Source organism: Mytilus trossulus, chromosome 1, assembly GCF_036588685.1.
Source record: "Mytilus trossulus isolate FHL-02 chromosome 1, PNRI_Mtr1.1.1.hap1, whole genome shotgun sequence".
Lineage (NCBI taxonomy): Eukaryota > Metazoa > Mollusca > Bivalvia > Mytilida > Mytilidae > Mytilus > Mytilus trossulus.
Genome location: NC_086373.1, coordinates 94,044,397 through 94,071,552, shown reverse-complemented (window position 1 = coordinate 94,071,552; position 27,156 = coordinate 94,044,397). Strand labels below are relative to the sequence as shown.

The 27,156-nt window shown below is 31.5% G+C and overlaps 1 protein-coding gene across 6 annotated transcripts in view; it reads right to left on the bottom strand.

The window, feature by feature from the left end:
• Positions 1-3,845: 3,845 nt before the first annotated feature.
• Positions 3,846-27,156, bottom strand: part of LOC134691310 (uncharacterized) — a 58,206-nt gene continuing 34,895 nt past the window's right edge. For 3 of the 6 annotated variants that reach the window (XM_063551781.1, XM_063551788.1, XM_063551765.1), the window contains 5 exons: positions 18,948-19,024; positions 11,150-11,321; positions 7,848-7,993; positions 7,406-7,562; positions 3,846-6,711 (listed from right to left, as the gene is read on the bottom strand). In XM_063551781.1, coding sequence (XP_063407851.1) covers positions 6,492-6,711; positions 7,406-7,562; positions 7,848-7,993; positions 11,150-11,321; positions 18,948-18,990 — 738 coding nt within the window. In that variant the 5' untranslated portion in view covers positions 18,991-19,024 and the 3' untranslated portion in view covers positions 3,846-6,491. Of the gene's footprint in view, positions 6,712-7,405; positions 7,563-7,847; positions 7,994-11,149; positions 11,322-16,665; positions 16,771-18,947; positions 19,025-19,272; positions 19,396-24,689; positions 25,093-27,156 lie in introns of those variants that run through there. The other 3 variants (XM_063551773.1, XM_063551797.1, XM_063551806.1) reach the window with 3 other exon arrangements.

Sequence of the window (27,156 nt, the reverse complement as noted above, 5' to 3'; positions counted from 1 at the left end):
TGGCTGATCTATTTAAGGATGCGTAGGTAAAAATTGTTAGACTTTCTCCGAGCAAAGAGAGGCGGAACATTTTTGACTTTTTAATGCAAAGAAAATATGTTTTGAAATTATATGATTTAGTGCGCACATCCAGCTTGATCCCGCCAGATATCCAACTTCAAAGGGGTGACAATTTCATGACTTACGAAGCATTTGCAAGTTTACACACAATTATATTACTAAAGTCTGTTGAAATTTATTTTTCCTTATTAACAATGTTTCAGAAAAAGTGGACCAGTGAGTACTGCATCACACTTTATTCTAAAATGTTTCATACTAATTCCTTTGTCATTTAATTGGTAAGACAAAGATAACAGAAAAGTTCTTATATTGTACACTGTATTATATGAATCATTTGTAAAAATTACTACGCGCGACGAGTTTAAAACGTTTAAACTTAATGTTTGAAGATTTCGATTTTCCTTTTCACATGACAAGTCTTTTACGTAAAATAGTTCTTAAACTAATATTCTACCAGTCTTGCCTTTTGTCGGGTTGTTGTCTCCTTCACACATTCCCCGTTTCCATTTTCAATTTTATTCATTATATCACAAGAGAGAAAACAATATTGCTGTGATTATCAAAAAGTCGATTCACTGACATTCTCTTTAGTAACCCATGGTCCTACTTCTACTTATACTATTATAATCATTATTACTCCTATAGTTGGTTACATCATTACTTGCTTTTTTTTAACTTTTAGTGAATATTGCAGTGCACCATTTAAAAGTTTGTTTTGAATGGAACCATATTTCCAATTTTTTTGTTTCCGTCTTTTAGAAATGTTAATGACGAGAAACAACCCAATAAGGAAATGTCACCAGTGGTTTCTTTATCACAGAGCTAATTATATCAGACTATTTGTGTTTAAACCAATATTTGATCGTACTTGATTTTTTTGGATATCTTCTGTAGTGCGCTAATTAAATTCCCATGGAAGCAATTGAAATGAATTCTAACATCTGCGTTTAAGATATGAAATAGGAATACAAATGTTGATTCATATGGAACTGCATTGACTTAAAGACTATTTACACATATGGAGTTCCACGATATAGATTGTCACTCGATCCCTCGTTTAAACGTATTAAAAAATTGATTAGCTAAACCATAGATTGTATATGTCTAATATGGTCAGGTATACCGATGTCTCCATTCTGGCGTTTAAATTTTTAACAGACCTAGCATTAATGATGGGTTAATTATAAACTGGTTATGAGTGCATGTATATGGTTGCAATTCGAAGGCAAAAGATAGTGGTCAAAACTGAAATGAATAAACTGAAAGTATTCACGATGCATTCGAACCAACAATTTTGTCACCAAATTTACTAAATTTCCATAGAATTTTGGTAAGTAACCATGATTATCCATCGACCATAGTAACACAAATATTGCATAGCTATATAGTTTACATGTTTTAAAATTTCAGATAGTTCATCTCGCAAAGATTAAATTTCAGATAAACTTGTCTACTCTGAGTTTGTCGATTCTGTCGCTAAGCTTGTATTTTGTTTTCCATATGGATCATTTAGAACAGGTTAGATCTGTTTTCTATATTTTTATCACTTATAGTCATTTTTACTATACTTATTCCTTGTAGGAGATAAGATTTAGTGAAGTCTTGAAACATCTGAGTGTTTTACCAAATCAGGCCAATTTCACCTCCTCGGTAACCATAATGTGTTAAGGTGGCATATGAAAAATACACCAAACAATCGATGAATATACTGTTCAAAATATTGAACATGATATATTATAATCGTGTGTGTGTACTTGCCTATGGACAGTTTCTTGTGCCTCTACACAGTTCCCCACTACTCGCCTCTAGAGAGTGTGTCTGTTGTATACGTTTTAGTGTGAATATATAAGGAAAGTCGGAAGAAATCTCGATAATTATTACTACAAAGAAGTATGGTCTTCACGGTAAATGGTTATGAATAAAATCAAATGACTTTCAAAGCTTGTGTTTAAAATTCATGATATCAGTTTGCATGTACATTGTTTAATGACATAGAGACAATTGATTTAAACCGATACACATGACTATGTATATAGTTACTAAAAGTTTTCATTTTTTGTGTTTTTGGAGATATATGTTTGAAATCAAAATAATAACGCCAGCGTAGATAAGCATATAAAGTTGCTTCCCTTTGTACTAATTTTCCAGTGTTGACCAATATTCTTGAAACTAGAGTGCAAATGTATTCTTACAAGCTTAGTTAACTTATAAATTATTCTGCAGACATGTTAGGGAATTTCTCGTCGCAGCAGAAATTTGTACTTTTAAATGAATTTTATTTTCATCTACTAGAAATCAGAGGACGATAGAAAAGTATGATGTCTTATATCAAAATTCGCAACTTGCTTCTATTTCTATTTCAACTTTTTATTTTATTTATATTTTCAATTATATTTGTGATAGCCTACTAAAAATAAAGAATTTACCTTCTTAAATTAAAGAACTTATTTTTATTATTATCATCAGAGGCTGATTTAGGTGGTGCAAGCAAGGTACTTTGTTCATGTGTAGACTAGGTACAAGTCTTTTTAGTACCAAACCTAACGTTATCTTGTTTTCTCCTTCAAAGTCCTGGACCTGCAACTGATTATCTCTCAGTTAAGATAAACGTATAAGGACATACACTTGCATGATAAGTGTACGATACTAACCTTTTGTAAACTATAACTACCAACTTACTTTCGAATGTCATAGCCTAGCATCCTGACCAAATATAACTTCGTCGATAGGCTGAGCCAAATTTCGAATTTGACATAAATGTTTCATAACAGCAATGCTCACAAGAAGGTAAAACAAGACAACATTATGGCCCTTGGGGTTGAAAACCAAAAGTATTTTAGATTTTTTTTATATATGCTGATCTGTGTTCTATTTTTAGAGATGGTGATCATGGTGACGAAACCAAATTTTTGCAGATGGATCAGACAAATCTATTGAGCAGTTTCAGTGGATACTATTTTTTTAGAGAACAGTTTACGGACGACAAACGGGAGATGGCAAAAGATTAAAAGAGTTCCTTCTGAAAGGAAAATCTTAGCAAACAACGACAGAAATAATGCCTTTAGTTCGAGATAACTCTGAAGCCCATGTAACGGCTGTTTTGCCAGACAAGTTGTTGCCGTGAAAGAAGAGACAAATGAAAAATGAACAGATTGATGCCCGATTTACATAATTCCAAGACCGTCAGTCGGCCCCAGAATTTAAACAACGAAGCAGCGCATCTATATTGGACGGGCGAATATCCACTTTTTGATATGGGACAAGCTCTGATGTCCCACGGTCCCAGCTTGTCTGGAAAAATAGCCGTTGGACGACAGAGTAATCTTGAACTATAATGCCTAGTAGAGGGATGGAAATCTGTTTAAAACCACAAAGGACGAGCCAAGTGATAGGACGATGTTACAAACAACTGTGACGCGGTTGCTTGTGATCGCAAACACCAGTTACAAACGAAATAGAATAAATATGTAGTGATCGTGAAAATATCGGACAGACGATAAAAAACGAATATCCAATAGGGCTCTTCACTTTTAGTTCGGCCAAATTGAATAGGGGGCAGATTTTTTAGAAAGAGGTGGAAATAATATGAAAGTATGGGAAATCCTATGTGTGTTTCCAAGCAACTGCTCTGTTTTAATGATGTTTTCCCGTATTTTTCACACCACTTTAACCTCCAGGATGAAAATCTTCCCCCTCTCCAATGTGGCCGAACTAACCGTGAAGAGCACTATTGAAGCAACATATATGTTTTGCACTGGGCCAGTTAAGCTAATTCAATATCAAAACAGATTTTTACTTTTTTATTAAACAACAATGTTTTCATCTTAAAGATATTTTATATCAGTATTTATAAAAATTGAACAAAACATAAATAAATATTTTCTTAAACTATAAACTGTAATCTGTATCTTCAAAATAAAATAATCCTTTTACCTAGATATACTATTATACTTCTAATTTTTTAACCATTTCAGCATAATTATGCACCAAATGCATACAAAAACCAGCTGTCACTAACACCAAAATCCATTTTCCTAGTTTTATTGTTACACCAAACCTTTGACTCTTACAAACAATAGTAATAACACTAGACTGTGTAATGATATTCATTTAAGTGTATAGCTATAGTGATTTACATTAGGAACAAATTGTAAGATAAAAATCTCATTTATTAGCTCTTAAAACCATCTGGAGCCAGTATAAAAAATTAAACTGAGGATATCCTCTCAGTGAAAGAATGGAAATTGAAAAGTGATTACCACAGCTCTTTGTAAAGTCTGTTAAAATGTGTTAAATATATAATACTTTTTTCAAATTTATCACACTGATAGATCTTTCATGATCATTGTATTTGATAATACTCTTGGAATGTTTAATCTAATCATAAAAACTAAAAACAAAAAAATCTTAATAGACAATACTTCACTATTTTCATCCCACTCTTAAGATACCATAAAAATATGAAACAAACAAAATTATATTGAACAAAACAAAACAAAATTTACATACTTCAACAAGAACCAATTTCAGATCCTGTATATAATCACTTAAAAATAAAAATATGAAGAAATAAAAAATTAAAGACAATTTAAAACAACATTATATATGTTTGTTGAACCTGTCAGTACACATAAAATCTTTCAAAACATAAAAATATCTTTTGATCAACAATCACTCCTAAAAGCATAAAAACATGCATATTAAAACAAGCATAATAAGCTTCAATTGTTCATGTATAATGTCAGTTTGTTACACACATGCATGATTGCTGATTGCCTACATTATAAGCCATATTCCTTGTAACATACAAGACAAATTTATGTTAAATATGTCACATATACAACAGAATCTTACAGATCCTGTCAAATTTAAGGAATTTAAAGCATTGACAGCTAATACTTTACAAATTTCTTTTTTTTTAATCAGAAATATTAGTACATAAAAAGGAGTATTTTAAGGATTCTTTCCTTTGAACAAAAGAGCTATTTTCATGGCAAAACTATAATTTTTTTTATATTTATAAAATGTACATGTTCACACTGCTGAGCCTATACAAGTGATATATTGACATTTCAAGTCAATACATGGACATTAAAATATTCATTGTTTATCTTTTATGTTTAAAATTCAAAATTTGATATTGAATACATAATAATTTGTTTGATGTTCAGAAGCAGCGGTATCTCAGTATTTGATCAAGAATACGGTATTTCCAATCCTTAAAAAAATATATAATTTGTAAACTTTTATCAATATTTTCTCTTTAATAATAATTCATAAAATATAGTCTTTTGAAAAGGAACAATAGCACTTTTAATATGTGTTTCTAATTATTTTCAAAGAAAATTCCTATTTATTGTTCACATTATTTATTATCCTATAATAATAAAGTCCACAATAAAAGAAAGCAGAAGTCCCTTTTTTTGCATGACGACAAAATCTTGCATCTGTCAATTTTCCATTTAAAAAATGTTAAAAGTTCCTTTTCAATGTATCTTTAGTTCCTGTTCAAAAACTTGTAGCCAAAGTTATGAATTAATTCCTAGTAGGAAAACCCTAAAAGAACATGAATATGGCTGCAATGATTAACAGTTAGTCTCCTCATACAAGATAAAAAGATCATTTAATACGTTTTTAGAAACATATTGATTGCCTACAAAATAGTCTTCTAGTTTCAAGTAGCTTTCAGTACATAATGAAACATAAAGCTAATATATATACATAAGTTCTGGTAAAATAACCACTTAAAGCCATTACATGGCAAACGTTCAACATAACACAAGAGTTTTTCTCACATAACATGTGAAATGATATGTATCAGCTAACACTGAAACACATCAGAATTATTAGGATCTAGAAAGAAATCTTTTTATTGTTTGTTTTAAATATCCGATTGGCATATATAAATTTGCTTTTTACTTTGATAATGTTATGAGAATTCGTTAGAACTATCTTGATATATCCTGCATGGTGTGTTGAATAAGCGTAGAATAGTTTTGTTTGGAATTCCTAGACCTTATGCAATGCACATTTCCAATACATTCTCTAAAATCTATATGCATTTTAAATGCTCAGTTTTAGTTTAATAATCAATTCAATTTGCCTCATCCACACAATCATTTATTCACAAATATAGTACGTCTATTGGTGAATTATGGCCGTATCGTTTGAGACAAAACACTCAATATTGAACAATTGCTTTGTTTATAGGTATTATCCATCCCAGAATAGTATACGCCAGTCACATACCTAATGACAACATTATTTTAAGTTTGTCTTCAAAAGACATTTCGTTGCCCCGTAAAGGTGAAGGTCATATGTACTTTTAGTTGCTAATGTAACCAGTGCTTCCTTAGAAACACCTTGGAGATCTACGTTGACAGTTTGTTAATGAATGACACTTATATATCCACACACTCTCAGATATGTCATCACCGTAGACGAGAGGACAGTAAATAGGATAATGCACATGTAAATATCACAATTAACTTGGACGAATGCGAAGTCCTTGTTGATGAACCGTCAAGTGGATAATTAACACACAAAGGAGGAGTTATTCCCCCATTAAAGTCTGCTACAACAGCGCCAATTTCTCTCCCGCACTCGTCTCCGAGTGGACCACTTAAACACTTATCTGTCCAATGAAAAACGCTGAAATGAAGAAAATAATTATAGTTATTTAGGATTTTAAAGAAAAATATACAGAGATCCAGCAGAGTTTACAATTCAGACTTATACCGTGACTCTTCCCGTTTATTTCGTTTCTTTTTGCATCGTTTTTAAATTCGTTTTAGAGAAAACATATTTACCCACAATTCAAGAAGACTTACCAGTAAAAATAAATTATATGTCTTTGCAACTTAATTGAAGGACGGTCATACAAATGGGACGAAGATTTTTACCAAAAACTTTCACTTGAAAACAGTGTCTCTTCAAATAAGGTTTCATTTGTTCGTTGTTTAGTTATTATTCATTCTTTTTTTAAAACGTTTGCTTTTTGATTTTATAATTGACAATGACCCTATATTAATAATTTGGGTATTCACATGAGACTTCCTGTTTTGAGTCCAGTTGATGCCCATCTTTCGTTCACAACTGTCCGTGAAACGAGAGACATATATAATGTCTCTGTTAAAACTAAAGGAACATTTCAGCTTTACAACAAAATATATCAATATATGTCCCAAAAGCCAGTATGAATCATGTTTGGTCTGAGTTAAGTTGGCTACAGTGCAACATGTCTGTGTGATACAGATGAAACATAACCATAGAATAAATTTCAATATATAAATAGCGTTATTCAGTTTTATTTCTTAAATAGTTACTAGGAATTATACAAACATACCTGCATGTAGGTTTTATAACACTTTCATCGACCGTATAACCATCTCGTGTGGTAGCCACGTATTTTTGCTCATTGTTAAACACATCTTTATTACTATTGACACATGCCAAAACTTTTTCGTTTTGTCTCTGGATACACTGTTTCTGTTTTGTATATACTGTAGAATAAAGAAGGAGGTAATGTTAGTGGCCTAGAAAAATGTTGTTCAAATTTTTAAATTCTACTTAAGAATTGAAAGCTTATTTTTTGTACTTTCATTGGGGTGTAAAAGCGTTGACCTCAGTACATTTTGCTTCATCAAATTCTCAAAATGTGCGCACTTTTTCATTTCTTAACTTTGCATATTTTTTTTTCTCAAATATAAATCTGTTTTGCGAACTTCAACATATGAACAGCTGACCTGGTTTAAAGTAACCATATTATAAACAATATGTATACTTACAATTTACATGTTGGCAAAACCTATCAAATCCAGACTTCCATCGCCCGGGCTTAGCTAATTTTATTAACCACTCTTTTGCTTTGGGGTCATCGCAACGTTTATATAATCTTTCTAGGCACTGAACACTGTCATCAAATGCCCCAGTTCTGAAAAATAATATAATCTTAATTCACTATTTTTTTTTCGTGGCTTGGCACCAAATACGCCATATTGCCTGATTTTTTTTTTGCCAAGAGCAACACGACGTATGCCACTAGCGCAATACTTACTCTAGGGTTTTGCCCATTCTGAGAACATAACCTCAAGTGGCATCCATGATGTCATAAACGAGGAATTTAGTCGCGGAGTACTGCTTTATGGACCATTATTTTTTTTTACCGTATCGCAGTTTTTCCTTTATTGAGTTGTGATTTTTTATAACTCCTGCAAAATCTTTTATTTTGGTTTTATACTTTTAAGTCTGAAGTTAATTTACACACGGGTTTATAAAATGGAAAATAGCCATAAAAATGTGTAACTTCAAACAAACCATAATTCTTATATTGATTTTGCTTGGGATAAATGGCAGGCGGAAGCATTTTAATCATTCCCCGCGGCTAAACATGATCAGATGCTTTCCTTTATCCTATCGCTGTCGAAATCAAAATAAAAAATAGAGCTTCGCTCCAGTTGCATCAAAACTGTACTTTACTCCAACTTATAAGCGGGATTCTCGCGTTTGATTTTATATATGAACTACTAGTATATAAACTTGCAATTTTTGGTCCCCATGAACGCCCGATATCGTATAAACATTAGAGTTATATGCAAACCTTTTGTTGATTTGGCTGAAAAATGACAAAAACATATAACCAATTTTAAAGATTAAATTCGAACCCTCTGAATAACACCCAAAGTAACAACAAATTCGATTGGCATGCCAAAGAAAGAAATTCAATTGAAAAAAAAATCAAAGAAAAATAAACCAAAAGGGAATTTATATTGATTCAAAAGTTAAGAAAAAAAAACGAAAATGCTCACAAACGATACAAAGTCCCTTGAGACATGTTTTACCAAAAGATCGTGTCATGCAGAATTCTGATGTTGAAATATAAATAACACATATAAGGGAGGGTGGTATAGAAGATTGTTTCCCCCTACAAATTTTCAACTGAGGCCAAGCATCATCTTGATGACAATGACCTTCATTTCACAGTTGACTGGATTCGCTTCAGTTTGGCGCTCATGTAAATCATTGAGGATGAATACATAACGATATTTCAATATTCCACTTCTGCAATTAATTTTAAAAGCAGTCTAACTTTTGAAATTTCTATAGTCCAGTTACATATTAGACCCTAAGAACACACATTGAAATACAGGGTGTGCATTGCCGTATTTTTACGTACCGCTATCAACCGTAATGATTTTAAAAAGCGTAAAGATAGTGCTTTCCAATCTAATTAAAATATAGACCTCTGATTTCGTTATCCTCATGTACGAGCACTTGAGTTAATATAGATATTAATTTTAATCAATTGAGTGCTTTCTATTTTAACTTTATCATCTTCATTCTTAGTTCCCTTTTACACACAAATAGCCTACGACTTAACTCATACTGCATTCCATCAAACCTTTGAAATACAGAATGAAAGAGCCTATAACTTAATAAACGAAACATTTTCAGAAACTTCAAAGCAGTTGCATTTAAAGTGCAGATATTTTGTAGCTATATACTACATAAAACCAAACACACAAGATCGTCAAAATTCCTCATGCACATGCATTTTGTTAGTAAAATGTCGACGACAGTCTGCATTATGGAAGACATGAGCGCAGATATAGTCCAGTCAATCTAGCATAAATTTGACCCTAACCTGAAAGTAATTGCAACAGAAGATTTTTGAGTTTTAATCTTTAGCATTATACCCCAAATATACACAGAAAAAAGTCCCAAAAAATCTAACTTGAGGAAAACTAAAAAAATCACCATTTAAAATTCCTATGGAGATTTGCATTGAAAAGGGAAATAACTCTTGCAAAAAAGGCAGAAATATCAATAAAAATTGATACAAAATTATAATTTTACCGCTTCTATTCATCAGAATGTATTGATTCTTGATTTTTTAGCGGTCTTTAGAGTATAACAAACAACTCTAAAGGTGTTTTCATATATTTTATCAAGCTATAATCTAGATTTCGTAATTTATTAGTTAACCATTTATTGAATTTTTCAACATGTCAAGGTAAAGAATCTCAAATTGAATAAAAATAATTAAGCATGTATTCTTCTTTTTGTGATTTAAAGTTTCTTAAGATAAGTTAGTTGTTGAAAAAATATAATATACAAATAAAAACAATATCAAATTTTCACATTATTTTTTCAAAATGGTTAGAAAGCTTCAAATTTGCAATTTCTTGCATGAAAAATGTACAAAAAAATAAAAAACTACCCATAACACTTCGGTTTTGTACATTTCATGAGATGAAGATTATATAATTTAGTCAAATACAAACTTATAACCCCATCAAAGTATCATACTATACATAAATTTCAAGAAAAACAACCCAAGAACTGACCAAAAAAGACTAATTTTTGCAAGAGTTATCTCCCTTCCCAATGTTAATTTCCATAGGAAATTAAAAATGCTGATTTTTAGTTTTCCTCAAGTTAGATTTTATTGGACTTTTTTCTGTGTTTATAAAGGGCATAATACTAAAGATTAGAACTAAAAAAATTTCTGTTGCAATTAGTTTGAGGTTAAATCTTAGTTTGACTGAACTAATAATTGTAATTGACGTGTATATCGACGATATTGGAGGCAAATAATTATTGATACTGTCAGAATGGACAGTACCTATATGACATGCAGTGATCAAGCTTACGATACACCTACTTCATACAATCTTAAAATGGACAAATAGAAACTACCCCATCCCTCCTCCCGTTTGAAAACTATGAACCAGCTGTGATGGTTTTAAATGAAATATACAAATATAAGAAGTGTTTTTCCACAGTTCATTATTCGCACACTTATCCGACGTATATACTTAACACATATATAAATTGAAAGTGTTGAACTTAAACATCATGTGACAATCTACACACACACATATATATATATATGTGTTATTTAGTGTCACATAAGTACTTGCTTCTTTCACTATAGAAAAGGGAAATTGGCTCTGGCATCAGTAGTCGCATGTAGAATATTATATTTAATTAAACCCGATTTTACAATACATGCAATATCCTCATCTCAGCTAATATTTTCTTCATTAAGATTTACATGAATAATTAATTAAGACTTCTAATTACTTACCCACAATTTCTTTTCATCAGTTCGACGTCAATAGATGATAGTAGTGAGCTTTGATTGCTTCCATGTGTTAAGTTCCGCAGGCAGCTGAAGACTTCGCTCAGCAGATCCTTTGGGCAGGTATGTCCTGAACAAGTCAAGTTGATTAACCAAAGTAAGACCATCATGGTTATATCTGAAATTAATCGGGTTTGTTAATATTTATCAAACACCCGTCATAAGAATTTTTACTCAAATTAATGCAGTTTAATCCATCATATATTAAAAGACTGTTCGCTGGTCGCAATTGATAGATAACCTCAATTTGTCACCTTTTCAATTGGATCATTGGACAGGAAATACTATTTGTTCATTTCTTAGTGATTTCCAAAAATATAACATTGTAATGCATACATCCTTAGTCTTAGCATCATGAATGTGAGTAATTCTTGTGAGTGTTTTTCTTTGATGTTTTTGTTTTCATCTTTGGATTCAATTTATTTAAAAAAAAAAAACTTTAATCCGAGAGAATAAGTTTATTATCATGAATAAAGTCGTTTTAGTAACATTTGTCGGTAATACATTTTGATCCTCTGCTGAAAATTCAACATTCTAATACAACATTGTTTGTAACATTCATTTTGATTGGCCAACGTCAGGCGCAGACGGCGATTTGACGTTGTTTTCTTTCAGTTTCATTAGAATGGAGATAACACAACTCGGACGGGATGAGTGTCGATGTCGTCGGAGCTAAAAAAAAACAACAAAAAAGAACAAAAAAAACCCATTTATCTCCTGACTCACCATACAATAACATTACAAAAATCAAATTAATAAATTCAGACTAACCCTGACCTTGATCAAAATAAAGGTGCAATTATCATCAGCATTGTTATTTTTAAAAACGTCTTTCATGTTCTCACTTACAATTCTTTATGATTTCATACGCGTACTTTACTTTTCGATTAATATTATGTAATATTATTAATTCGTATTATTTAACAAATTTGATTCGTTTAGGCATAGTCACATGTTAAACTATATTTTCGAAGGTAGAGAGAAAACGGCGTATAGCAAAAAGCATATTGACCGGCAAAATGCATATCGCACGGTTATTTTTAGAATATCTAAAAACCGATATACTTTGTGACGTCATGTAATGAATTTCAGGATATTGTTTAACGTTTTGAAACACATGATATCTGTGATCAATATTTTGACGGAAAAAATCTTCAAATACATAAGATGTCCAAAAAAAAAGTAAATTAAATAACATCTAATATGTTGTTATTCAACTAATATGTTGTTATTGTCAAGGAGACAAATTGATGTAATATTTATAAAATTCCAACAAACCCAAATGACGATTTTGATACAAATATGGTCGGAAATTAATAATATAACAAATATAGCCTTTGTATGAGGTCAATACAGGCTATATCGACCCAAAGAAGTATATCGACCTCGGACTTCGTCCTCAGTCAATATACTTCTTTCAGGTCAATATATCCTTGTATCGACCTCATACAAAGGCTATATTTGTATAATGCTACTTAATTTAATCAAATCATATAAATATCAAATATGACCAAAGAACTTACTGCACTTACAATATATTTTAAAGTCTAGTCCACATGTCCTTTTAAACTTTTAAACTTGGGGACAAAAGATTTCTTTATAACCTCTTTAAACATGTTAAAGGGCAAACAAATGTGTTCTTCTGTTTGACCAGCCCCTAATCACTGTTATTTTATTTTATAACAATACATTTTCATTCGAGTTTGGAATCAAAACAGCTACACTCATACAATGATATTGTAACGGCAGTGTATCTTTATATCAAATATTACGAAATAAATACTTCGCATATATATTTGTGTATGCTTTTTATGTCTGTATCTCCGTGGAATACTGCATGGAGTAAATCAATGAAAGCGTCTATCTAGTCTACTGCTTTATTGCATTTCCATACGTATCTAACATTATAAGTGCTGTAAAAATTAACTTTCAACAGAAATTATTACAGTGACTGTAAAAAAAGGAAAGATATGAATTTGAATGAAACAGTACACTACTAATACTCCGTGGACATACAATAAAGTAGGGAGCGCATTGTCACACGAATTAAACTACATGTGCCAGTTATAAGTTTTATTTTTAATAAAAGAATTGAATGCTTCTTTTTGTAAATTTATTGGGGTGTAAAAGCGTTGACCGAAGTACATTTTGTATGAAGCGCGGAAGCGCTTCATACTAAAAATGTGCGCACGGTCAACGCTTTTACAACCCTATAAAGTTTCAAAAAGAAGCATTCAATACTTATAATTACATTTTATTGCAATGATCACGAAAATACGAATTTTATAATTTTTGTATCCTATTCACCAGTGCACTTTATTGTGGAACCACGTGTTATCATGAATGAAAAGTTTTATTGACTGATACAATTGCTTACGGAATAACACGTGATGTGCAGTTAGCCAATCAAAATAAAGTATTATAATGAAACATACATCAAATGTAATTATTTGTGCGAGTGATTGATTAAAACTGTCCTCGTTGAAAATCGATTTTAAAACATCAAAAATATTAAACATTGCCTTTTTGGTCTAAGATTTTTGTAACAATATGTATATCTCACTCGACCATGTCAGCCTCACGTTGAAATATACAGTCCAGCGTGTATAAGACCAGTGCTGGTCAATTACATAGTAAGGTGCATTCGATGATTATTTCCAAATCAAGCATGTTTCCAGTTCCGAACATTATTCTTGTATAAACCGGACTGTTGGTTTTCTCTTTTGAATGGTTTCATATTTTGTCATTCCGGGGTCTATCATAGCTTGTTATATACGCATACGGGTATGGCTTTTGCTCATTGGTGAAGGCTTTACGATAACCAGAAATTATTCGCACCTTCTTCTACTTTGATCTATAAATAGTTGTCACCACATCTCCTTATTAATATGAATTTAAATTTAATGTTTAAAATATAGAACTGGTGTAACATAAAAGTGGTACCAGATGATTACTGTCGAATTTTTCTGTTTTGTGTACATTTGCCTTCACACTAATCAATCTTCTGGACAAACAACCAGACTCGTTGTATAATCGCGTTTTCTTCAGCCTGCATGCTGACGTTGTATATTATGGATCAAAAATGTTTTCATGTGTTTCACTTAAATGAACTTAATTACGAGTTATGAATAAAAAACAACTTTTAATTAATAAAATCCTATAGTAATCAATCAGCCTATCTTACAGAACACTGCAGCTCAAACCTTGTCGAGGCTGTTACACATCCATGCTTCTTTTATTCTAAAGTGCTTAATTAGCTGTAATGACTGATTCAACAAATACGCCTTAGAATTTCTGCTAGGAAATTATCTTTCGAAAATTTTACGTTTCATCTTTTTTATACAAGAAAATAACATTATCGTCAATGTAAACAAATTTCTATCAAGTTTCGTAAATCACTAAAACGCATGTTTCTCATACTTAACAATAACCTAATCGGCTACTTGCGTGTACTTTACTATTAGTATACTGAAGCAAACATAGTCTTTATTTTGGGTCTATTTTCCATTATTTTTGTTTTAAACCTTTCCACTTTTAATCTAAACGCAACGAATGATACAACTAGATATAACACTCAATCAGGTTTTTTTGTGTTTCAATTTGGAAAAAAACAACTCGTTCCTTCGATGATGGGAATGTACCATATGTATTCATTGTACTGATTTATCGGTAAATAATGTCTATTATTGAGATATCCGACTATCGTTGGATCGTTGTACTGATTTATCGGTAAATAATGTCTATTATTGAGATATCGTTGGATCGGGTTCCAGTGCATTCATGTCGAATTCATGAAGACCTTATGGATTCCTATACACATCTGTCGCCGTGACTTCTCAAAATAAAATTTAAAAAAGAGCTGTTTTGTTTTATGTGATTTCCCCTTGAAGAATGAAGAAAACGAAATAAGAAATAGCGTCAAACAATTTTAATAACTTATGCTGACAGCAGTATACCATAGTGCCATTTTTTTAATGAACTCTTCTAGCTTGCTGTTCGGTGTGAACCAAGGCGTCGTGTTGAAGACCGTACTTTGACCTATAATGGTTTTTGTTTTCCAAATTGTGACTTGGATGGAGAGTTGTCTCATTGGCACTCATACCACATCTCCTTATATCTATTTAATTTACTATTATATCAAAAGTCAAGTATGATTGCATAATTAAACAGTGAATACCTGACTTTCTTACTGAATGAACTATATGCTTAGCAATTAAGATAGGTTTAGGATGTCAGAACCGTTCAGTATACGCGACTTACCATTACAAAATAAACAACCTCCTGCTTGCATACTCTTCTGATACAATATGGAAACCATAACACGACTAACATGATCCTCATTAATTTATGATATTTTAGTTATGTAAAAATAATAATCATAACAGAGATGATGCGTCAAAAACATGGTTTTTATGTTAGGAGAAAGTGATCACTTGAGAGAATCTTATATCAGTAGTTAAATTGGAAAATCCTCCTCTTTGAAGATTAAAAACTTTGGAATGTTTAAGATGTTTATTTAAACAAGGTTTGTGTATCAAAAAGTGTTTATATTAACAACTGTTTCTCGCTTTTCTTCTGTATGTTATTTCAATAGATCTGTTGGGTTTGTACATGATTTCTGTAATACCAAGGTTTGTCTGTCTTTTGTATAACATATGTTATTATATTTTTTGGCTTTTTGTTGTCGACATATTTATAGAAAAGCACTGAGAAATCTTGTAATCTAAGTTATTTTCAGACAGTTCGAATTTCAGATTTGGTAAAAGCATTTGTAAAATAAAATACATGCCTTTGCAAAGGTTATATGTTTCAACAAAAAGAACTAACAAAATGCTTATATACCAAAAATATCTTGATTCAAAATTTCCCCTTGGGACATACATAACATATATACATGTACAATCGATATATCGCTGACCTTGGACCCAGGCTTTCCTCGATTCGTGAATCCATGAAATTGTCAAATTTCTTAATCATCATGTGAAAACATTTATTCGCGAATTCTAAAATTGTTTAAAGAAAAAATTGTATGAAAACATATGGAGAATTTTTTTTTTAAATCGTGTGCATTGTACAGTGTGAAACAAAGAGTTCCATAAACAAACAAAAAAAAAACATTTTAGTCACGATTCAAGCTGTAAAAAGGAATCTAGCAAGTCACATCGTGTTTTTTAAGCAGTAAACTAACCTTTATTAATAAATTTAAAAGAAGGGAATTTGAAGTACAACTCTTATATACATAATCGCTTGCTTTATGAATAATATTACCATAAGAAGCTTATGAGAACTATCAGTTAATTGAATAGCTCTACTGTGGCATTGAATGTGAAAGCAACAAGTAAATTAATTCATGACAAACACAGAACAAAGCAGGATGGAATTACATGAAAATAAACATACAATTTCATATTTATCCGAAAAGGAAACAAGGCTGGAAAACGTGTCATATAGTTCCTACTTACCAAATGAATACATAGTCTTTGAAAATTTATCGATATTTCCGTGTTAAAAATATTCGACATTAACATAACAAAGGTAAATATTGAGAGACTCCATGTTCATAAAATAATACTCCCTTTAACGACAGATGGGGTGAACAAGATACATATATACATAAACTGACACAGGGCTTTGTTTTTTTGTATGAAATAACAACGAGCACGGTGATGGATGGATACAACATGCAGTCTAAAGACATGTGTGAAGTTCATGCTTATCATAACATATCGCATGAAGTATAATTATTCATTTCTGACATTTCTGTATCATCTAAACTCTCTGGAGTAAAATAAGCGCTAAGGAAATAATGACAGTGTCGCCAGACAACATAATCACTTCATGACGTATTAATTGAATTCTGCAACTTTTTTGCTTAGGTTTAATTAGTATGAAAAATAGATAGGACTTAAAACGATGAGAAGTCTACATATAGAAAAGAGAAAAGTTATAATTAATTTTAATGAAGACATTATTCTTAAAAATAAGTAGATATATGTCCCCCTTTAAGCAACATTTTACATTACCCTTTCAATTTTATCCCCCAAATGTCGCTTTTTATTTGTTATTATTACGACTTCCAATTTGTTTTCCTTTCCCCCAGATTCCACTTTTTGTATTCCCTTTTTTCAACAACCCTTCTTTTTTGTCCATTTTTACTCCTTAAACCAATATCGCCACTTTGGTTTTTTTCGTATATACAACAACCCGTGCCATCCCTCTTATGAAATGTATTGCATATTTTTTGTAAAATATTTGTGATGTTTATAAAGTTTAGTTTATCAGTATTTCTACAATTTCGATTATCAGATATATGCTATCTATTTGTTATACTAGCTTGAAGTTCGAGCTGAACATTTTGAAATGTCTAATTTGTCACACAAGATTTAAAGAACAGGTGCTAACAAATTTGCTATCATTTGTTTTGAAAGATTTTCTTTTTATCTTTAATTCTTTTTATAACTTGATTCATTATATAATCAAGAACCGATAAATAATGGTGAAAAATATACTTTTATTTGTTACTTTTAGTGAATGATATTGATGGAGAACACCTCTTGAGACGCTACATTAGTTTAGACTTATCAATTGCTACCAATTAAAAATTATGAGAAGAAAAAAAATATTGTGTTGTGTTGTATAATTTGTTTTTGTCAGTTTGCATACATGGTGTACTAAATGTATTTTTTTTTATCTGTAATGTCTGTAGTAGCTTTTAAAAAGGCGAAAAAAACTACAGACCTAGGGATACCAAAGAAGGACATACACACCTTGACCAAATAAGAATATTCTTTGATTGCTGGATGCTTAACGTCCAGTGGCAAATATATATTATGCATGCATGTTCAGAATAGAATGTAAGAATTGTATTACAATGTTACCCGCTTTGCACAAGTTTTATCAGTCCCAGGACCATTACTCTAAATATCTTACAAGAAATGCAGGCATGAGAACACTAACACTATTATTTAAAGTTGGTCTCTGCTCTTCAAGAAACTTGTTGATATAAGCCTTTAGTGTCAATGTTATAACATTTCTACAAGAAATGTACGGTTGTGAGGGTGCATTATAGATTTATTTAAAGGGGCATAACTCTTACAAAATGTTGATTGGAACTTATTTTCAAACTCGTCCAAGTAAGTGCTTATAAATACCTATGCTATAAATTTTATAAATATCAGTCAAGAACTGTACCCTTTACTGGGAGCACTTATAATGTAATTTACTGTAGAATTTTCAAGGGTCTCCTGTACGCGATTTTGATCATATATACAAGTTGGTGCTTGAGGACCATATGTTGACCACATAGTTCCCCTCCTCCTTTATGATTATAAATTCCCAATTTCTAAAATATATCATTTATTTGTACCATATGTATACCAAATAAGCATACGTTTACTTTAAATATGCATAATGAGGCACTAGACGATCGCGATCTCTTCAACATAGGGGGCTCACTTTGGCATAGAGTCCTGTCCTCAAGCACCTATGATCAAAATCGTATATAGAAAAGACTAGTACCATGGCCAAATGAAAAAAATCATTTAAACTACTAACACTTAGTCAGTACATATAAAATAAAACTCAGCTTTGGTAGCAGGATGCACTCTTGTGTTCCTTAAGGGTACGCTTGGGAGCGCCATATATCTTATTTTCAGAAATACATTTTATCTTCAAGAAAAATAGCATGCATTAAAAATTAAAACTGTGTATAATGTGTACAAAAAAATCAATAAAAGAAACTTACTTATTCTGCATGACCAAATTACCATGGTCTTCGGTGATACCATGTCACCTTCTCATCACAGGTGTAAACATCTAAAGCTGTAAATAAACAAAGATGATAAGGTGTTACTTCCTCTGCACCAGATAATTACACTAACACACTCTATGGCGTACTTAAATCTAATCTAGCTAATTACTGCACACAGTCATTGACTTCCTCATCTAATATTCAACATATTCTTGTAAAGTATCCTTCATTTAATTTAAAAACCATAAAATTCTTCAGTTCTATGTTTTTAACACATTGTTTTTCCTCTGCAATTTCTGACATAATTTTTCACACTAACTTATCTACAAGCGAATATCAAATCAAGGTGATAGATGCTGAACTCTTCATAATTTGCATGACCGACTGCATTCGCCAAAATATGGTTCCGTGTCAGTCGATCCGTAGCTGTGATATACGCTCTCCGTATTTTATGTACTTCATTACGCATTCAAATTGGCATCAAGGGAATTTTTGCAGCTATAGAATTCCGTTTTTACACGGCAGTGTTGTTTTCTGAACTCGTTATACCAGAGAAATGTTTTTACTTGGACTGTATAGAGTCAAATTGGATAACAATAAATTAATAATATGTCAGTCTTTATTTGCCCAGTGAAATTAACTTCTGTTTTCTATTTTATCGACCTAGTGTCAATTTAATTAACCCAAGCAAGCATTGATGGAGTTTCTTTCTGATGTAATTTGCAGTTCTAGAAAAATAAATATCGGGGAAAATATGCTATCAACAAATTTAATAAGTGTGAATCAAATATCGAATTCTTTGTGAAAGGCCTCATAATGAAAATAAAAACAGTGAAGAGAATTGATTGATTAGAATTGGAGATGATATTAATTAAAATTTATGGGTTGTATTTTATTCCTTTGGGTGTAGAATTAGAAATTATGGTTTTAATTTTGAATCATATGGAAGACAATGGGAAAATACCATGACATAGAAATTAACAGTTAATAACGAGAATGAAGGTATCCAACTTTTTTTCCGCAATTTTGTTATTTCATTATAGTTATGAAGTTTAGTGGCGACAAGGAATTGTGTTTAAATATACAATTACTTGGTGGCGGTGATATTTTTAACTACACAAAATGAATGAGAAACGCTGTAGATTTATCAAGGAAAGAACTGTTTCAAGCATTTTTTTGTTTTTTTCATCAAACAACCTTAAATTGGTTTATCAAGTTCCTAAAAACAAATTATCTTTTCTTGGCAAAATGATTTTGATCCTAAAATCTAAAATTTAAAGAAATCAAAAGTTGCTTTAGGAGGGAGGTGAAAAACAAGTGTTTCCAACTGCGTGAACATTGACATAAAATAAATTATGTTTCGAGTATTTGGAAAAAATAGTTTGTACTCGTGTTCGTCTCGAGAGAAAAATATATATACCCCTCAACAAAATAGATATATCGGATCGGCCGTGACTTATCATATATGAGTGTATTAAGCCAGCATCTTCTTTCATTCACATTCTTAACAATTTACACGAGAACACCAACTGACTTGGGCCAGGGGCATTAATACATGATGTGGCGAGGTTAAACATGAGTCTGCGCGCTCAACCTTTCCTTATTCGGGGACAGTGACCAAACAATATATGATCAAATTGTAAAATAAGATAGATAGCATAGAGACAAAAGACACAAAGCATAAACCTAAGAGTATTCGCAGTCACCGAGGCTAGTTGTAACTAATAAATAAATCATGTTCTCCCAGACTAAAATATCAAACAGTGCACATCCACCGGATTGAGATTAATGACGACGTAAACAGTCTGAGAAAAATACCCAAATATAAGTATCGACAGGATGCAAGTGTCCATTACGATATTGCAATACATTTCATTTATGTTTCAATTTATCAAAAATAAAGTCAGTGTTAGTAAACACTTTTCCTGTTTCTTACATAACACACGGTCGATCTTATCTGGAACTATATGCTAAACAGTTTATCCAATTACAGATATACATTGTGTACTTAGACAAAAACACCTAATGCAGTTTGAGTGCCCTAAATTTTTGTTAGAATAACTCTTACATATTAGTAGATGTGGTATGATCGCTAAGGAGACAACTCTCTCCACCAGAGACCAAAATGACATATACAGAAGTTTACAACTATATAGGTCATTGTACGACCTTTAACAATGAGCAAGACCCCTACAACATATAAAGGCCTCGAGATGTATTTGAAATTAAACGTTAGATAATTTGAAAAGACATAGTTTTGCTGCCCATTATGGCCGATACTACCCGATGTGTATTCCATTTCCACCTTAATTTTTTTTTATTTAACGAAGTCGCTTCCCTCTTTCCCTCCAATATATAGTAATGATGTCTTTGTAGAAGGTTTGCAATGATCTATTTACATTGTCATTCTTTTGTTGGGTATTGTTGTCCGTTTTTTTAAATTTTAATTCTATCCTAAATTTGGAAGCTTACATTCCAAAATAACTTCAACAGGTTTGTACTTTAAATTTGATTCAAAGTAATGTGATAAATTGTTAGACATGTTTCTTTTTTTCAATATTTTGCTGTCTTAATAAATTTGATATGACTTGAAGTGAAAAAGGCAATTTCGAATTGAACGAAAATCAGACAAGAGAAAATCATATTATCAGCTTTTCTATTTCAATCCTATATTGAATGGAATGAAATTTCAAAAGTTGGTGTGTTTACGCAATAAATTCAATTCTGAACACAGACATATTTTCCAACTCAAGTATTTAGGAATGAATTGAAATAGATTTTTGTTCTATCGAAATTGACTACTGAATGATTTAAAGTTCAATAACCATGACTCATTTTTCTAATTCTGTGACAAAATTCAATCTTGCAAGTAGATACAAAAACTATCTTAAAGTAATATTTACGTAAGTCTATCTTTTTTCTCTCACTCACAGATAATTCACCTTTTATTCGACAAACTCAAGTCAGACGTATCTTACTTTTGGACCCCCTTTTCTGGACCCACCAATGTAAAATAGGGACTTAGTGTTAGATTTTTCCTCTCGAGATCTACTAACGATTTGTAAGGACATTAACATTATAAATTACTGTTAAACGACTTTTAAATTAACTGTTCACGTGCTGCTATCGGTAGATATGAAATGATATCTTAGCATCTACTTAACACAGAGTATCCAGCAATCAATTCTAATAAAAAGAGAAATATTGATCATTCCTAAACCTCTTTTCTTTTTCTTTTACGGTTGCAACTTTAAACACCGTTTCAAAGTAAACAATGATATAATTGGCAAATAACATTGGCGAAGGCGATCAATGCCATGTTAATAAAGAAATGGCCCCGAACGATATTACATTTCCATGCCGTTCTAAGGTTACGTGTTGTACAATATTGTAGGTTTTCATTTTATTTATTCATGTAAAAAATGATATAAAAACAGGTTTTTCTTGTTTTGGTTCCTTTGTGGTTTGTTATTTCAAACTTACTGTTTTTCGTTTCAATGATTTTTTCGATTTAATATTTCTGTTTCTTTGGTAATGATTGAATTATTTGATGAAAACAATACGTGCAAGAGAATCATATGGTCACAAGAAACCAACTCAAAGAATCTGACATGATAAAATTTTAAAATCTGTCGATACCTATATTTTGGTATTCCACAATGTCTTGTTTTTCTCCGACTTGTTAATGACATCTTTACACTAAATCCATTGGATGTTGGATGTTCAATAAATTATATTTTAGTCTTAGATAAATGAATTTTATATTCGTTTTCATTGGCTTTGAACTAGCTGTCAGTGATTGCGAGTAATCTCAGTTTAGTGTGGTTTGTTTTTGTTGTGAGGGGTGTATTAATTCCCTGTCATGTCCTGACTGTTTGTTTATTGTTTTTTGGGTTTGGTTTTTTTTTATTTTATTTTAAGATGTTTTACTGCCTTGTGTAGATCTGATGCGATATGCCCTTCTCAACTGATTTTTATTGTGCTCTAATGTTGTACTGTAACATTACTGTCCCAGGTTAGGGAAGGGTTAGTGCATTCAAACATGTTTAACCCCACCATGTGTCTGTCCCAAGTCAGGTGCTTGTAGTTCAGTTTTTTTCATCGGTTCTTGTCTGTCGTTTTTCTTTTTGTAAATTGTTTTGTTATAAATTAGGCCGTATATAATATAAAACTAAGGAGGTGTTGTATGATTGACAATGAGACAACTATCCACCAAACTTCAAATGAAGTGGATGTAAGCAAATAGGTTTCAGCTCAATTCAATTCCTTCATATTTTTCATGTAGGAGCCCTTAAGAGCCGTCTATACGATATGGGGTTTTCTCATTTTTGAAGGTCGTACAGTTGCTTACTTATATTTACTTCATTTGAACTTTGGGTGGTTGTATCATTGGCAATCATACCAATTCTCCTTATTTTTACATATGGTGTTATCCTCGTATATATATATATATATGGTGGTGTCCTCGGGAACGGTATCTACCCAGCGGTATGAAGTGAAATTACACTTCATAAATTTGAATCTAATATCTATTCAAAAGATTTTATGGTGGTTGACAAAATAAATATCATCCATTATTCAGTTATTTGCGAAATTATTCACATTTTTCATTTTTCATTTGTGTGAAATAATTAGGGCTGCCAGTAGAGAATGTATGTACGTTTCAATTGAAAACATATTCTGTTTGATTTTTTTCTGGTGAAATATGTTAACCTTCAGACATTTTTACTGTTAATATTGGTAGAACTTAATTAAAATGCCTTATGGAGTTGTTATACTAATTAAAACACAACCACGAAGCCGTGTTAATCAAACATTACGCTTTTGATCAGAAAACCAATTTCCTGTACGACTATGAAAGATCGTGCGTCGAACCACGAACAAATATACCTTACCGAGTGATTTCTGCTGTAAACCGACCAGGAACACGGGCTGATATCTGTTGTTAACTGACTTGTTACAAAAAGAAAGTCAGATTTTATCAACAAAAAGCCTGTTTTACTTAATATTTACAAAAAAAACAGTATAGATCCAAACGAAAGTGCATGTTTACTTGTATTGTTCTCATGGTCCATACAAATAAAAAGATCATAGCCATATTTCAACTGATATTATTAGTGAACCTTAACCATATTTCATTTGTGTTCTTATTTTTTACAAAGACAATTAATTGATAGGTTTCTAACTCAACTAACTTGTAAAACAGTTACATTTACAACCCTTATAATTTCCCAAGAGCCATTACAAAAAAAAAGAGAAAACAAAAACAGCAGTAAAACATTAAAAGAACTGTAACGCATCAGAGGATGTACTGGCTTCCCAAAAACTAATCCAAGATTTGAAACAAAAGAAATTGACGTATTTTCCAAACATTTGCATAAATTTTCATCTGAATACTATTTAATACAAACACATAATTGTTTGGAGTACATAACAGAAATCTATTCTATTAAATATCATCGGTTCGTTGGTTGTTATTCCCAGCTGGGAATATGTATTCAAAATTCATGACATCGGAGTCATTCAATAGTATTTTATTAGTCTTATTCTAATGTCAAAGCTTCACCGAGTGTAAACACAAAAACATTGCAAAGAAACTAATAATACATTCAGTATTTATACGGGGTCCAGCCGTCTTAAAGACTCGGATCCAATAGATTATATTGATAAAGAAAGGAAGTGACAAGAATAAGACTTTTTTTGTCTGACAATATGGAGCAATTCAATGAGGCTTACCTTTTCATATCCGGATGTCAAGAAAGAAATTGCTAATGCCTTCCAAATACCGTTATCCATGGTTTGCCATCAAGAAAAAAAACACGACTAGAAATAATCCAAGAAAATCAATTGCATGCTAGAAAACCTTCTCTCCTATCAGAAGTTACATATTGTGTGAAAACCGATCGATGCTCATTTATTTCCTTTTGTGGCGATGATTAATGTAAGAAAATAGAAGTTCTTAATATTTTCGGATTAAAGTAGGTCCTTATTAAACATGGCTCGATACAAACAGCTTTCACTTCACAATTCAATTACGTGTCATTACATTCATCGATCTGTAGTCAATGCAGAATCCGTTATTTTTAATTGATTGAAGATTTTAACCATATAGATCAAGTATCAAGTCCTCATCATTAAACATGTTTTTCAGATGGTGAAACGGATTTTATCAAATCTGATTATAGAGAGACTTGATTTAAGTTTTATGTTAAGGTTTCGTGATTTAATTACCACTTTGATAATTAAGTTGTAAATAGACGGATTTCTGCAATAAATTCAGGATTTATTGAAATCAGAAATGAAAATGTAATATTGACTTTTCTTACTGATCAAGTTTTATGTTCTCTAATGCTAAAATCGAATTCTTATTTATTACTCTCAGTCTTATTACATACATAATCACTTTACGCATTATTACATGATAAAAATAAGGTGATTTGGTAAAGGAGTGCCAATAAGACAACCACCCACAAGAGACAAAAGGACGATGACTATTTATATATATTGTGCTTGTACTTGCTAATGACATAATTTTGAATTTCTTTACCTAATATTTCAGGATGCTGCCGTATGTATAGCATATAACGTAGTTTTACGCAATGCAATCCTTCTGTTGCCTTTTTTTACACGTATCCATTATAATGTGTATAGGTCGAGCTTAATCACTGTCCGTGTGTCTGTTCTAGAATGTTGGCTAACATTTTCTGAATTTGGTACTCCGATCATGATAATTAGCTATAGTGTTGCAAAGAACATCAAGAACTATACCGATTTTGTACAAAGTTTAATAATGATAGGGGTTTAGTGTGAAAATAATCACCAAAATAAGAAAAAAGTATTGTATTTTGTTCTGTTCATCTTAAACAGACTTTAATTATGGTAAACCGTCTCGTATCTTACCATACCAATTGAATTGGGGATCACTTGTAGTTGTTTGAAGATATTATTTAAAGCATGTCTTAATGTTTTAATACATGTATATATGGTTTATCCTGCAACCAGCCAACTATTGTATAAATGACATGTACACAGATAAGTTTTTAATTTATTCGTACTACCTTCAACAATGAGAAATAAATAAAACGGTATAATCGGCTATAAAAGTTCCCGACATGAAAAATATGAAATCATTCAATTCAAAACTAACGGCATAATTCATAATGCATACCAAAACAATTAACGAAAGCAAATGTTACAGACATGAACCATGCAACGACAAACACTGAACCAAAGGTGTCTGTCTTTAGTGAGACACATACAGAATTTGTCAGGGTTGACTTGTTCTTGAACGCTGAACCCTCTTCTTATTTAGTTATAGTTTACCAATCTTCAAATCTTATAAAATTGGTATGAAGATACAAATCAAGGTAAAAAGGTAAATTACATGAACTCCAAAAGTGGCGAGAGTAGTGTGGCGAGAGTAGTGTGGCGAGAGTAGTGTGTCGGCAAGGAAGGCGTGTCCTGCTGAAAAGACAGCACCCACAATGCAAACCACTCGGTCAAAATTTTACAATCGGTTATTTACAGATCTGGTATCTAAATCATGTATATAAAACTCAGTTAATCAACAAATGTATTTATTTGTTTAGTTAAAAACAATGCTTTATATAATCGATCGCATAGTTATGTATATGTATTTCTCTAAAGGGCACTTAAGGCAGATAACAAAACAAATGTTGCGATATGGTCAAATAATGGATATAACACAAAAACAAGAACAAATAGTAAGTGAATGTTGCCATAAAATAAATGAGATCCACGACCCTATCATTACAGTATAGTATTTAATGCGTTCTTTCTAATTTGAATTAAATCGTCGTGTGCTTTCGAAACACTAGTGAATTCCACAAACAGCAAAATTCAAAAAAGCTCGACCTTTTATCAAAATACTTTCATCAGTTAATTTCCCGGCATGTTTTAAAAAAATAGATATTTACTTTAGAAATTGTACATATCAATTCTTAACGCGAACATTAAACAGAACAAGCGTAAGAAACAAGAAGTGATGTGCATCAAAACTGTTTTATGTTTGATTATAACTGCGTTATTCATAATGCACTTATCATGTAAAATATGACCCTGAACAATATATACTGTAATCGAATACACCTTAAAATGATTTTCCAGAAGCCGTAACGTGTCATAACTAACACTTTCTTAATAAAAGAACATTACAAGGACTCTTATCGTTCTGGGAACGGGA